Source organism: Furipterus horrens, unplaced genomic scaffold (assembly GCF_987537825.1).
Source record: "Furipterus horrens unplaced genomic scaffold, mFurHor1.1.pri manual_scaffold_8, whole genome shotgun sequence".
Lineage (NCBI taxonomy): Eukaryota > Metazoa > Chordata > Mammalia > Chiroptera > Furipteridae > Furipterus > Furipterus horrens.
In genome coordinates, this window is record NW_028327178.1 from 74,250,178 (window position 1) to 74,265,056 (window position 14,879).

Sequence of the window (14,879 nt, forward strand, 5' to 3'; positions counted from 1 at the left end):
TGCAGGGTCAGTGCTTACATTGAAGAAGAAGTCCAAAGGCGTCTTCAGGTTTTGCACCGTGTGACTAGCAACAACAGCAATACAGCTGCAGCTATGATGAAGGTGAGCTGAAGGAACCAAAGTAACACATTCATTTTAAAGCTGACCTTTCAATAAGTTATTGGTGGTGGTGATGGGATCCTTTGTTACTGTTTCTCAATGAGAAAACTGAGATGCAAATGTTCTAGAAAAATTAAATATTGCTTGGGTGGAGCCTAACAGTTCCCAAATAGTGTTAGTTCAAAAGTAACTTTATTTATTTTAAAGTTTTGAAGTTCTGGGGGCAATTCTTAAGTGAATATAAAGTTTCCTAAAGTGTTTTATTGATTTTTTTGATGTAATACTACCTGGTCATAAAAAAGAAAAAAGTTTTACCCTTTGCAACAGTATGGATGGACCTGGAGAACCTTATGCTAAGTGAAATAAGCCAGTCAGTGAAAGAGAAATATCATATGATGTCACTCATATGTGGAATCTAATGAACAAACTGAACTAACAAGGAAAATGGGGACAGACTCAGATGGAGAACAGATGACAGCTAGTGGAGGAGGTATTAGGGGATAGAGAGATAGAGCGAAAAGAAAAAAGGATTCATGGACATGGACAACAGTGTGGTGAATATGGGGGGTGAGGAGGTATAAGGGGATTACATGGTGATGGAAAAAAATACAATAAAGATTTTATTTTGTTTGTTAAAGATTTTATTTATTTTTAGAGAGAGGGGAAAAGAGGGAGAGAAACATCAATGTGTGTTTGGCTCTCTCGTGCTCCCAACTGGTGACCTGGCCCTCACTCAACCCAGGCATGTGCCCAGACTGGGAATCAAACCAGTGATCCTTTGGTTTGCAGGCCAGCACTCAATCCACTGAGCCACACTTACCAGGGCCAATAAAAGTTTTTTAAAAAATAAAAATAACATAAAACCCCAACTGAAAAAAAAAAAAATTCTACGTGTAACATTTTTTGTTTTCTCCATAACTATAACCAATTTCACCTGAAGCTAGTACAAAATAATATTGAATATAAAGTGTAATTTATAAAATATATAAAAATAAAAAATAGAACCAATTTTCATAAGTATTTAATTTGCTTGATAAATTAATCCTGAGTAGAAGTATAATTTTGCCTTTGAGAAGATACATATTTGTGACAAGCTGATTTTTATCAAAATAAAAGCATTTTATTTCTATCCTGCAAATTTAAGGATTGTCTTAAGGACATCTTGCTTTTAATATTATTCTTATAATTAAAAAATTCAGAATAAATGGTTCAGTTATCTTACAGGCAGATGGACTGATAGAGTCATGTTTACTGTGGAATAATAAATTCTATAGGAAGGTTGTCATTATTGAATGACAAGTATGTTTCTTTAGAATTTTGTTTCCATAAATATTTCTAATCAAATCAGCTATTTCCTCCTCCGTGAGCACGCTATAATTTAACATAGAGGGCTTTTTATTTTCTTTTCAGAATAATGAGAAACTTCACAATGGTACCATTCAACGTAAGCTAAAATATGAGGTAGGTAATGATTTTTTATATTGATAGGGTTGCCTTAAATTATGGCATGCTTATGTGATTAAATTTTCTTAATGTTTAGTTGCATAATTAGAATTTTGAAGTCCCAGTGAGATTAATGGCTAATAAAGAAGGCGAGCTATTATATGGACTCAAAATTAAATGGAATCCTGCAGGTTGAAAAGTGCTTTGACTTTATCTGAATGGCATGTAGCAGTGGTGGAGGCACTTTGCCCAGTTTTTCATTGGTAACAGTATCCTTTCCCTTGGTTTGCATTTAAAAGACAGAATTATACAATCAGAATCAGATATGGGGTTTGGAAATGAAACTGAGTACTTCTCCGTATTTTAAAAACCCTGCTTATTTTATAGACTGAATTGGCAGTAGTACAAAGGGAATAATTCTTGGTCGATTAGCTTATTTCTCTGGTGAATTGTCAAACCAAGGTTTATTTGGGCATACGATTTGTAAGGGTTTACTTTTATTTTTCTCCACTGAGGGTCTTGTCCTTCCCATTCATTACTAAATTTAAAAAATACTAAGGTGATCTAAATCTTACAAGTGGAGTTTCTAAATTACTGAACAAAGAGTGAGAGATGAAAGAGTGGGTTCTCCATGGTAGGCTTACCTGACTTTGGCGCTGCCATGTCCTTCTTCCAATCATCCAGTAATAATATCTTCCTCTGAACATCCATCTCTTTAGCCAATAACATTGTGAAGAACAGGATGTTGCCATTCATTTCTTTGTATCCATAGTGACTAGCCTTTCATAGTGCTGGTTTGTAGATATGGTAATAGCAATCTAACCAGATAAAATAAAGAAACATCATAAACCAATAGACGAGATAAGTATGATTCAGGTTGGGATACTTGTCAGTTTCTTTTGGTTTTGCTGTCTGATTTTCATTCAGTATGCCCTGATTACATTTTGGACATATGGTTATGGATTCATTTTTATAATTAAATTTAACTGTTTGAAAACTGACCCAAAGGTCTTAAGAATTATTTTAGATTGAATGAAATTTTAGACCAAGAAATGGATACTGTGGATCAATTCTATAGAACATATTTCTATAAAAATACTTGGCAATTTATAAAATATATAATATGAAAATTGATGTTCTATCTGTGAATCCGATCATATATTTTCAAATCATGTATCAATCAATATAAATGGCTTAGGCTTTTGATTTAACCTCTCAATCATTCCACACAATGAAACCAATGACTGCCAAAATCTTGGTTTGCAAGAGAATCACAAAGCTGCTCCCATATCGCCATTTCAACTGTTTTTGACATCTTGAACAGAAAGGATGTCTTGCCGTGCTGCTGCCCAGAGATGTCACTGACACGTCCAGAGAGGAGAGGAGGGAGGTGGATCAGGACAACCACCAGAGTGATCCCATGACTAGGAGCATTTCAGGCCCTACGACTTTCTCTCCAGCATCAGGAGAGAGAACCTGCCAGCAAAGGGATCAGCCCTCAGCTCCTGGGGTGCTGCAGAACAGTGATTACAGATACAGTTGTCCTGAGGACAACGGTGGTTTTCAATCACAACATCTCAATCTATCTAAAATCCCTCTTCTTAATGAAAACAGCACCAGCAATGCAAAACATTTTCAGATTCAGTCAGAAAATTTCAGTGAGCCAATGACTTACAAAGATGAACGCAGCTTGGGAATTGAGTCCAGCTGGACTTTGCTGCAACACACATGCCAGGAAGTGTCTATAAACAATGGAAGCAAACAGACCAGGCAAAGCAAGTTACTCTGCTATGTTCTCTCTGAAAGTGTTTCTACTAAGGGGAGTGCATTTTTCAGCATATTTCAGAATTCACCAGCCTCAAAGTTCTGTAGTGAACAGCACACTGAGAAAGAGTTACCTTCGAAAAAACTTAGTTCTCCAGAGTCGCTGATAAATATCAGGACAGAAGAAAAGAGTGGACTGGGATATTTTTACCACAGGTTCTCAAACCTTTATAAAGATATTAGCAGCCACCTGCTACAGGCTGGCACAAAGGTGACTACCCAAGCAAGGCACATGGGGAGCGTATGGGACTCCATTGGGGTCACCTCCCAAGTAAAAACATTTATCAGAAGACTGCCATTTGTGAAACACTTACCCCTGGACATGCCCTTGAAGTTACACTGGGTATCATCAGAATCTCATTCTTTTCCTGCAGAAGATCAGATTGGCAGCAGCAGCAGCAAGGAGGCAGGTGCCAGTAAGAGAGCAGAGGTGCCTTACAGAGTACAAGGCCCTACAGCTTCAGAGGTACCAGGTTCCTGGCTGAGCTCAGTTGTCCGCCTGGAATGTGGAGCTGCTGGAAGGATCTCTGCATTTAAGCAGACCCTTGTGCAATTCCCAGACCAAATGCTGAAATTTCAAGAGTGCCCTTTAAAAGACTTTCTGGAGAATATGGCTTGTCTCCTACCTGACCTTCTGGGTGACATGCATGAAGTCAGAGGCATTTACTGGCTTGCTGTTGCTAACCGCACAGAACCTGACCCCCAGCCAGTGTGTTTGCTCCTGCTTCCTTCAACATTGTGTGCTTTGGTTCTGTCAGATAATCCCCCAGGCTCCATGGGCGTTTTTCATGCTCTGCCTCTCTCTGAACTACAGGAGATTAAAATCGGCTTTGGTGGGCAGAGCATTCAATTCCTGAGCTCTGCAGAGAGTCTCCTGCTCACTGTATTTAGTTATAACAAAAACCTCTGTCAACAAATGTGCCGCGACCTCCTGTGTGTCCTGATGCCCGAATCTGATGCTGCTGCCTGCAGTAGTCATCCTTTGCTCCATCAAGATCTGGTGCAGCTCTCTCTTGATTGGGAAGCAGAAATCCCTGATTTAGTTTTGTCAAATGGAGTTCGGTTGTCATCCAAATTCCAGAATACCATGGTTGACATGATTTACTTTCTTCATGGAAATATGGAAGTCAACATCCCATCTCTGGCAGAGGTTCAGTTATTGCTCTACACAACCATCAGAGTTGAAGATGATTTTAGCCAAGACCCCTGTCAGTCACTGGTCCTTCTGAACACCCACATCGCCCTTGTGAGGGAAGATCGAGTTTTCTATCCACACATGTGGTCTCTAAACACACCTCCTCCCCGAACACAATTTGATGTCATCAAATTTCGTGCTTTAAGTGAATTCAGGTACATCGTTGTTCAAGAGAATAAAACATTACCAACAGTTCAACTTGTCTTCTTTCAAAAACTTAAAGTTCCATCAGTTTCAAGAGATAGTCTGTCTAAGCCCTTTCAAGAAACCCAGAATGTCCAGAGGTTCACCAGCACGTTGTGTCTTCAGGACAATCAGAATGTGGCCCCGGAGGTCTGGAAGCTGACCCTCAACTCTCAGGATGAGGCTCTGTGGCTAATCTCACATTTGACAAGGCTCTAGGGGGGAGACTTATGAAAACACTGCATATTTTTTGAGATCTATAATAAAATGAACATGATGAAAGCTGTCAAGGACTATGAATAGCTCCATGTAACGAATTGATTTGAAACTGGAAAAATGCAGACCTCTAAAATGAAAGATGCAAATATACTAATATCTACAATAAAATAAAAGTAGATTATAGCAGAGTACTTATGAACTGTACTTATCACCACCTTCCTTTATTTTCTTGAACTTTAACCTTGTAATTTTGGGTCTGCCTCATTATTCGTGAAGTGATTAAAGCATTTCTGATTGTGTTCAGCTTCATGTTGACTTATAGTATGGGTTGGAGTCTGTTTTTGCCTGCTGGATTCTGGCAGACTCATTTGTGCTGCCTAAAAAAGTGCCTATTCTGGCAGTGACCTTCATTGACATCCTCTGTTTTAGCTGTGACTAGGGCAGCTTGATAACAGAGCACATTACTGATACATCCAGCTTCTCAAAGGGCCCAGGGATTTCAGATGCCCTCCCTTTAAAATAATGATAGAATGAAGATACTGAATGCCCTGTGGTGGCTTGTCAGTTAATTGCCTTTTCCTTTCTTCTTTCAGACTTTGTGACTATTCCTCTCCAACTTTGTGGTTTCAGCTTCTTACCTGTTGATTTATTTTTCACTACCTCCCCCCTATGCAATGTGCCCCCACATTCTAGTTCTTTCTTTGAGCTCTTGTATTTCTGTTTCAGAAGGGATCTTCATCTCCATGTCTTTTTTTCTAACAGCTTCTTTATGATATCAGATATAGGGTCACCACAGAAGGCATTCAGCATTTTCCCCTGGCTGTCCTCCATTTTGCCTTTCACCCAATCCATCGCTCGTAACCTCTCACCAAGTGTTGTGCTGGCCTGAGCCCGCCAGTGTGCTGGCCTTCCTTCTGAGATGAATCCATGCCTATGTCAGCCTCAGGTAGCTTTTCTCTCCTCAGAAGTACCATTCAGTAGTCAGTTTCCCAGCTCTTCTGTTAGAGGCTTAAAACTAGCCTCTTCGGCATTTCCTCTCCTCTGACCCTTTTTATCCGCATCTGTTCATGTTTCAGTAAGGATTCAGGTACGTGTTTTGTGTCTACTTTTTATGTCATCTGACCCTAGGTTGCTCTGCCAGTGTGCTCCTGTCCCTTGAGTTTATGTGTTTTACTGTATTCCTGAGTCTTAGAAGAAAAGAGGTGGACGTCTTCATTGCTCTATCCACTCTGCTTCCCCTTCCAGTTAGGATCATGCCAAGCTGACGACACTGGCCACTGGTGGAATGACATATGTAGTTGAGCAAGTCAACTATTCTGTTAAGCCATTCATATTATCCCTAGCGTGGAGGGGTTATTTTCTTTTCTGGTCAGATCTTTGGATAACAGGCAATGTGAATGTTGTAGCCCACGCCCTCTTCATTTCTATTCCTAATTGATGATAGGCACAGTGTCAAAGCTTAACCCATCCAGAAACTTAGCAACTCCCTTTGGTCAAGAAATGCAGATCTTCTCTCTTTTTCTGTCAGAGCTAACAACAAGCTACGTTTTCCTAATTAATTTTCCTCGACCCAGGTTCTGAGGAAGTGAACAGGAAAAGGCAATAAACTGGAGAGTACACGAGGATCCACATACTGGTGGCTACAGCCTTGTTTGTGGTGGCCAAGTGGACGCTTTTTGAGGCAATAAGATTCAAATGTTTTTAGGTGGAACTTGTTTTTATTATTTCGACACCCCCCCACACACACACAGAGATATGTACACACCCTATTGCCTTATACAAGAAGACTTTTTGAGTCTGTGATGAGCACATCATTTAAATTAGTTTGTCACATTCTTGGCTGGTAGATCTTCCACAATGAAAAAAATAATTAAGAATAAACCATGCTAGTCTTTTAATATCTTAAAAATATTTCTCCTAATTCACTTTCATATGTTTCACTTTTTTCAGGTATCTTTTTAAAAATTGTCCCATTATTTTCTCTTCATGATCATGAAGAGCAGGGAGAGTGGAATTTAAGATGCCTGCATACGGACACTATGGTTGGAAAGGAAACAATACATAAGTAGTACAAAATTTTAATAAAGAATGATGAATATTAAACAGACTTTCTTGTCCTCATAGGTTAAAAAAGCTTAATTCTATTGTGTGATAAATTATGGTCTTTAATATTGTTCATACATGGAGCATACAGCAAATATAAGCACTGAATAAAAATCATAAGATTCATTATAACTTCTCAGTCTGATTTACGATCCAAGTAGGCCACAATGAAGATTACACTGGGAGTCACTACATAAAAGAAGTAGCCTCTGGCATTCAATTTACATGCCACTTCTCTGACCTAAACAGACTTTTTACCTTGAGATCAAATATGATTTTTGATATGAGAATTTGATTTACTGTCCACAAAGTAAGTATTAAAATCGTCGTAATGCCTATAGAAACCAGTGGAGTCGTGTCTGTGCCATTATCCACTGTGGCTTCACTCCCGGCAGCCTCCCTCTAGCTCTCCCAGCTCACTTTTCAGGAGTTCTGAGCCCATGGCGCTACTCTAGTGGAACAGGTATAGCGGAACAGGTATGAATCTCACCATCTAGCTTAATGTGACATCTCCACTTTAATGAGCTCCTTCATCAGGGGAAAAAAAGGCTCATACATACTTTATGTGGCATTTTGCATTGTAATGTAGGGATGAACATTTACATTGTGGGGCTTGTTAATGCATTTTGCATAAAACCTCTTTGAATACTTTAAAAACTGTGATTTCATCTGAATTTGATTAAAATCCATTTTGCTCACAGCTGCCTGTTTTGTAGACTTGTGGTGAGTAGGATGAATTTATTTAGGCTTTGTTGAAAAACATTTCAAAACAATTTGTCTCCCTGTTCTCATTACTTTAAAAAATGTTTGTGTATCCTTTGGAGAGAATACGTATGCCTTCCAGCATTAGTAATTATGATAATTTTTATTTATATTTCTTTTCCTAGATGATTTAATGTTTTGAATTATAAGTAGATTAGAACACTTCTGTTAATGCTTCTTTGATGGTCAAGCAGTCTCACTGGTAGACCAGTTTCTAATGAGGCCATTTTAATTTACTTACATAGACTCCAGTATGAAACTTGGACAATTCTGAATCATTCCTTAAAATATATTTTGTAACACATGTTACATCAGTTAGCTATTGCCAAATAACAAATAACCCCCAAAATGTCAGTGACATACAGAAAAAACATTTTATTTTTCACTGATGGTTTACATATAGGTTGAGGCAGCTCAGCTGTAAGCTACAGGTCATCTGAGGCTAGCTAGGGTTGATCTGCTCCATATGTCTCATTTTGGGATGTATGCTGAAGGGTCAGTGGCTATGATGATGAAGACAGAAGCAAAAAAGGGCAACCATTCATGTTTGCTAATGCCACATTGGCTAACAAGTCACATGACTGAGTCCAGAGTCAAAGAGAAGGTATATACTCCATCTACCATGAAGCCATGACATGAGTAAGGCTATATGCTACTACCACAAGGGAGAGAAGAATTGGGACCAATAATGCAATCTGCCACAGATGTATTATGTCAGGGATCCCAAGGCTATTGAAGATAAAATTCAGATAAGTCTTTAGGACTTTTCCCTAACAGAAAGTCAGTCATAGGAAGAACATATGTTATAGGACATTTAAAGTTACCTAGTTCAACTTGCTTTTCAACTCAGTCTTTGCTTGACTTGGCCATGGTTTAGCTGATCACGCTCTACCTCTGAAGTAGGTTATTCATTGGGAACTGCTGTCGTCATTAGACCATTCTTTCCATAATCTTCCTCATTGTGATCTCCATCTTCAGAGTCTGTCCATAGCACTCATCTATAGCAGGACAGAACAGGTCTGTTCCACCCTCAGTCCGTCTGCTATTTCTTATGCAACAGTTTCCAAACCACCACCATCCAATCTTTTGTTAATGATGCATCATTATATGATGATTTTGCAAAGCCTTTATAAGGAATGGAGCTGAATAATCCAGTTGATGGGAAGGAAAGAGATTCCTTGTAAATCATTCTTTCTACCATTTTTAAAATATGGTTAAAATATTTTGCTGTTGAACATGCAGTGGATTATAGCAATAATAATCTCAAGCACCCTTTATATTGTGGTTTACAGTGCACAGTTCTTTCTCATATATTGTTCCTTGGGAGCCCACAGTGATCCTCCTGGGATGGAGGAATTGTTACCCTTGATCTTCATTTCATACTTGGGAATTTAACTCAGAAAGGATCGCTTGACTGAGATTTGGATCTCAGACCCAGATCCTACTCCATTATATATATAATCTTTCCATAATGCCAAAGTCACCTTCTAATGATGGTTATTCTTGTCATTGGTAAATTTTTAATTGATTTTTTAAAGTAAAAATGCCTGTACTAGGAACAAATATTTGGAAGAATTGTTGATTCTTTTCTGACTTGTAAATTTTTTTTCTTGGAATTTCTAGACATTAAAGATTATTGTTTCTATGTGTTTTTGCTTTTGCTTTTCTTCAAGAATTGCCTTACAAGATTCTTTGCAATTCCATATTTCCTTGTATGGACCTCAGTCTTTTTTTCCCCATGCTCTCTGCATTTTTTACTCCTATGGAAGAAAAGTCTGGATACAGTCATGGCATGAATATAATGCAAATAATCCTGTATGGTCATTGTTGTTTTTTACACAACATTATGTTGTACAGAGAGACCTGATGAAGAGAATCCCTACTCCCCACTTTCATTTCTCTGGACCTCTGACTTCAGCACAGTTTGAACCAAAACTAGGTCTCAGCAAAAATCAGTGAGTGAAAATGAGTGATACTTTTCATGGTGAATGAAGGATAGATATTGTAGAACAAGAACAGCTCTGAGCTGTCCGGGCCACGGGCAGCCTTCTTGCTGGCACTGCCGAGTGGCTGTGCTGGGGCCTTGCTGAAGCTCCCTTTTCTCAAAGCCGCCCATGTGAGTGAGCAGTTTGCCCGGCACATTGACCAGCGGATCCAGGGCAGCCGGATCGGTGGGGCCAGGGGCGTGGAGATGTTGGTGCAGTTGCAGCGATGCCTGGAAACTGTCCTGATCTTCTCTGGCCTGGAGATCGCCACCACCTTTGAGCATTACTACCAGCACTACATGGTGGACCGTCTCCTGAGCCTGGGCTCAAGCTGGCTGGAGGGGACCGTGCTGGAGCAGATCGGTCCCTGCTTCCCCAACCACGTCCCCCAGCAGATGCAGCAGAGCCTGAGCACCTCTGAGGAGCTGCAGTGCCAGTTCCATGTCTACCAGTTCCAGTGGCTTCATCGGGAGCTCCTGAAGCTGCAGGACACATAGGAGGAAATACAGGTGGGCCATGAGGCCAGGGGCAAGGAGCATGAGAGAGAGTGTGAAGAGGAGGCTGAGGAAGCTGGGGCAGCAGTGGCCGCAGGTGTGACAGAAGAGGAGAACAAGGACCTCTGCTATGAAGGGTTCATGCCAGAAGTGTCTGTGCTAGTCTTGTCTCCACACTGCTGGTCCATTGCCTCCATCTGCCACACACTGAACCCCAGAACCTGCCTGCCCTCCTACCTGAGGGGCACTTTGAACCGATACTCCAACTTCTACAACAAGAGTCAGAGCTACCCTGCCGCAGAGCAGAGCCTGCAGAGGTGCCTGAAGTGGACATGGCTAGGTTGGGCTGAGCTGCGATTTGGGGACCATACCCTGCATGTGTCCACCGTGCAGATGTGGCTGCTGTTGTATCTCAGTAACCTGAAGGAAGTCTCCATGGAAAGTCTGCTGGCGCTCTTGGGGCTCTCTCCAGGCATGCCGAATCAGGCAATTGGGCTTCTTACCTCTTCCAGAGGCCCACTGGACCTTCCCGAGCAAAAGGATGTCCCAGGAGGTGTGCTCAAGATTCGAGATGAGAGCAAGGAGCCCAGGCCCAGGAGGGGCAATGTGTGGCTCATCCCACCTCAGACGTACCTGAAAGCTGAGAAGGAAGATGGCCGGGACCTGGAGAAGGGACGCAGCCTTCTGAACTGCCTCATTGTCCAAACCCTCAAGGGCCATGGGGGCGAGGGGCTGCACGTTGGCCAGCTTGTCCGTCTGGTGCTGCAGGCGTGGCAGAGGTGCCCGTGTCCTCCCAAGGGTTTGCCCTGCAGCCTTGGTAGGGGGTCTGCCTGCAACAGTACCGATGTCCTCTCCTGCATCCTGCACCTCATGCGCAAGGGCACGGTGAGACGCCGTGATGGCTGGCCCCAGGTGCTGTCCTCTGCAGTCCCCATGACTGTGATGAAGCCTCACACCGAGTCCCTGAACCCAGGCTCTTCAGGCCCCAACCTACCTCTCACCTTCCACACCCTGCAGATTCGATCTCAGGGTGTGCCCTATGCCTCCTGCACCGGCACCCAGAGCTTCTCTACCTTTCAGTTGCCCTGGAGATGGGATCAGGGCTAGGCAGGGCTTTCTACTGAAATAAAATGCAGGCATTGGAGAAAAAAAACAAAAACCCTCCTAGGGCTTCTATACTGTCTATAACTGTGTCTGGTAACGAGAGCCACGCAGCAATTGTAGCCATATTCTCAGCCATTCTGCACCCATTATTTAATCTATTTTAAGTTATTCATTTAATGGCGAGTTATCTGAAAACGACCATTAAAGAAAGGGAATAGTTTTTGGTGGTCTAGAGATAGATGGCAACATTTTTAATAGTTTCAAATTAATATCCACTATTCATCAGATATCCTCTATTTCCAAATCCTGAAACAATGTTGATCAGCTCATCTATATGGATGAACTAATCTGTTCTGTTAACACATTGCGTATGGGTGGCGAGAATTCTCATCATTTCTAAAAGGCATTTAAATACCCCGATACGCAGTGTGTTAAGAATCACGGATTAGAAATGTTAGCCAGACCTTTTGGATTTACCCAAAAGCCACTAGGATAAATAAGATATTGCACAAGCATCTCTGTTCAACATGGTATCATCTTCTGAGTATTTATCCTAAATATATATATATATATATATGGAATACTCCTTATTTAAAAACACTTATTTGTTACCTGATATGGGTATTCTAAACTCACTTTAAAACAAGGTAAGATTAGCATTATTTCTTCATGCCAGGCTGCTGCTAAGTCCTCATCTTGAAAGGGATGGTCAGGGAGTACCTGTAGCATGTGTGGCCAAGTGTCTTAGCAAAATCCAATTCAATTGTATGTACTAAGCTTTCAAAATAGCTTGGTATTAGCACAAGGTTCCTCTGTGGCATAGGCAGGCTTCACCTTCTAAAGATAAATATAAATGTCTTGGCCCTTTACGATATTTGTAATTTGTACCTGTTCACACAAATTACCATTATTTCCTGTTTTTTTATAACGTGGTTTATATTTGAGAATTGAACAGATCCTTACCATATCTGCCCCACGGCCAGTTTTCAAGCTGCTGGGACATAGTAGGTACTTGATACATAGTAGCTCTAATTATAACTGTAACTGTGGTCTGTGTGGTTGGAAACAGGAAGGATTAGAAATATGTGCTATGCTGGGAAAAGAGAAAGGAGAATTAATAACTTTGTTAAATCTGATAAAAATCTGTATTTTAGAGGCAAAGCTTGGATATTTGGCTCTAGGATACCACACAACAGTTCTTAGGTCTGACCTTGACATAGTCAGAGCATATACTGAGTTCAGCCTTCTGGTACATAATTACAGTGTTTAGGGAGAAATGCTGATGATTCCCTGGAGAATTAGTCTGTTCCATGCCCTCTGTAGCGCTGACAGTAATACAAGTGGATATTAAAGCCACTTCTTATTAATTTTCTTAATCTTCCCCTTTTGAAGGAGACAGCCTATGTAGGAAGAGAAGATTCTAATCTGGATGTTTAAAATGTAGCCTGTGTTCTGCGTGCTGCTTTTGTCTGAGGACCAAGCTATAGTGTTTCCCCAAGAACTAAAAAATAGCCCATTTCTGGACACAGAACATTATTTCATTAAAAGTTTCTGAAAGATATTTCTTAGTATCTTAAATGATTATAATTTTTATGTATAGAAATATAATGCAAGTTACTAATTGTGTGCTTTCCTTTGACCTTTCATTCTAAATAGAACCACTCCACAGTTCATTTAAAATTCCCAGAAGCATCCTACATGGTTCCCTTTGCCAGATCTGCTGTAAGATGCACCTCTGATCACACAGCCTTTCATATTCCTTTGCTCCCTCTATGATGTGTCACCAGCTTGCCTTTAAATCTAAGACCCATCTTTGCTACATGTAGAAAAACTGTGACTGATTCCAAAATAAATGATTACATAGAAGTTTAAAAACGCTCATAAATAATAGGATAAAATATGATACAGCATACTTTACTTGTCTAGTATAAAACTCAAGATATTCAAGATATCGCTACTTTCAAATAAACATAAATTTAGGAGACAGTTATCTCTTTTCTTTCCTGCCCAACATAAACATGGTTTAGGAAAAGGTCAGGAGCCCTTCACACTATATCCTGAGACATCTCCATTTCTCATGCAATTGACTTCAAAAGGTAATTTCTGAAACTTACATTGCAGCAGTGATTAGATATAAATACATACTTGTTTGATATTTCTTTTATTTATACTTTTGCTTTAATGCCTTCAGATTTCTAGCTTTATTTTTCAGTTTGTTATTTCTGCAGTTTGTCATTTCACTATGTGTAATGTTTAGTTACTTTGAAATCAGTGAGACTGAAGCAAACGGTGGCCACTGATGATAGCAAAGGACTCTTAACAGTATTTCTAGTCTCCAGCATGTAAGATTATGAAGAGAAATATGCTTTGTTTCAGCAAAGGGTTTTGTTATACTTCACTGTCTGATCCTGACTGAGGTAGTGTCTCTTTTAGCCCATTAAGAACCATTTCTTAGCCCTGGCTGCTGTGGCTTAGTGGATTGAGAGTCGGCCTACAAACCAAGTGTCGCTGGTTCGATTCCCAGTCAGGGCACATGACTAGGTTGCATATCAGGTCCCCAGTTGGGGGCGCGAGTGAGAGACAACCACACAGTGATGTTTCTTTCCCTCTCTTTCTCCTTTCCCCTCTCTCTAAAAATAAACAAGCAAACAAGAACCATTTCTTGAGCTATATGTGGTATGTAAAGGGTTGTCCTAGGTTTACGCAAACTGCATAAATATTATAACATCCAGTTCCTCCCAGATAACTGGTTCCTACTTAATTCATATACACAGTTATTGAAGGCAGAGATTTTTTTCCTAGCCCATTGCCTTAACCACTCGGCCACAACCACACAAGATTTTTTTCTGTTACGGATCTATGAGCCTGGGCTTCAAACAACTTTCTTTTCATTAATGTTTGGTTTCACAATTATACATTCTTAGAAATAGAAAACTTTCTAGTCTTAAAAGGCCTGTATAGTAATCAGACCATCAGTTACAGTCTTATCCCACTTTGAAAGTTGACTTATAAAAAAAGGAAGTTATGGTAGCATTCACTAACTTTAGAATGTAATCCGTCAATAGTGGAAAAACCAAATTTTTGTTCAAAACTTAATGTAATTGAAGAAAAAACTGAAGGTCTTAGAAATTCCAGATATTTAGTAAAAGTTACTTTGTACTCCCAAGATATGGTTCTCCACGTGGCATGTAGTTGGTGCTCCATAAAAGATACCAATGTTGATTGTATATCCTAAAGTGCCTATGAGAAAAGGCATTTAGAAAGATAAAGGTAATTCTTCATTCCTTAGTTGACAGTATACCTGGTCCATTTTGACTGCAGTTCTTCTTGAGTAAAATTCATAATATTTAATAGCAGTGTACATATTTATAGTTTTTCTCAGTGCCCCATCACAACTTTCTATTCCTGCTATAATGACCCATTTAATTGTCAGAGTCTGCCTCTACCCAGAAGTCCCACAGAGTGGGA

At 40.2% G+C, this 14,879-nt stretch overlaps 1 protein-coding gene across 5 annotated transcripts in view; it reads left to right on the forward strand.

The window, feature by feature from the left end:
- Positions 1-14,879, forward strand: part of KIF16B (kinesin family member 16B) — a 313,474-nt gene that overhangs the window by 213,889 nt on the left and 84,706 nt on the right. For 4 of the 5 annotated variants that reach the window (XM_090286026.1, XM_090286028.1, XM_090286027.1 and 1 more), the window contains 2 exons: positions 6-102; positions 1,510-1,560. In XM_090286026.1, the coding sequence (XP_090142152.1) occupies positions 6-102; positions 1,510-1,560 (148 nt within the window). Of the gene's footprint in view, positions 1-5; positions 103-1,509; positions 1,561-2,866; positions 5,229-14,879 lie in introns of those variants that run through there. The other variant, XM_090286025.1, reaches the window with a different exon arrangement.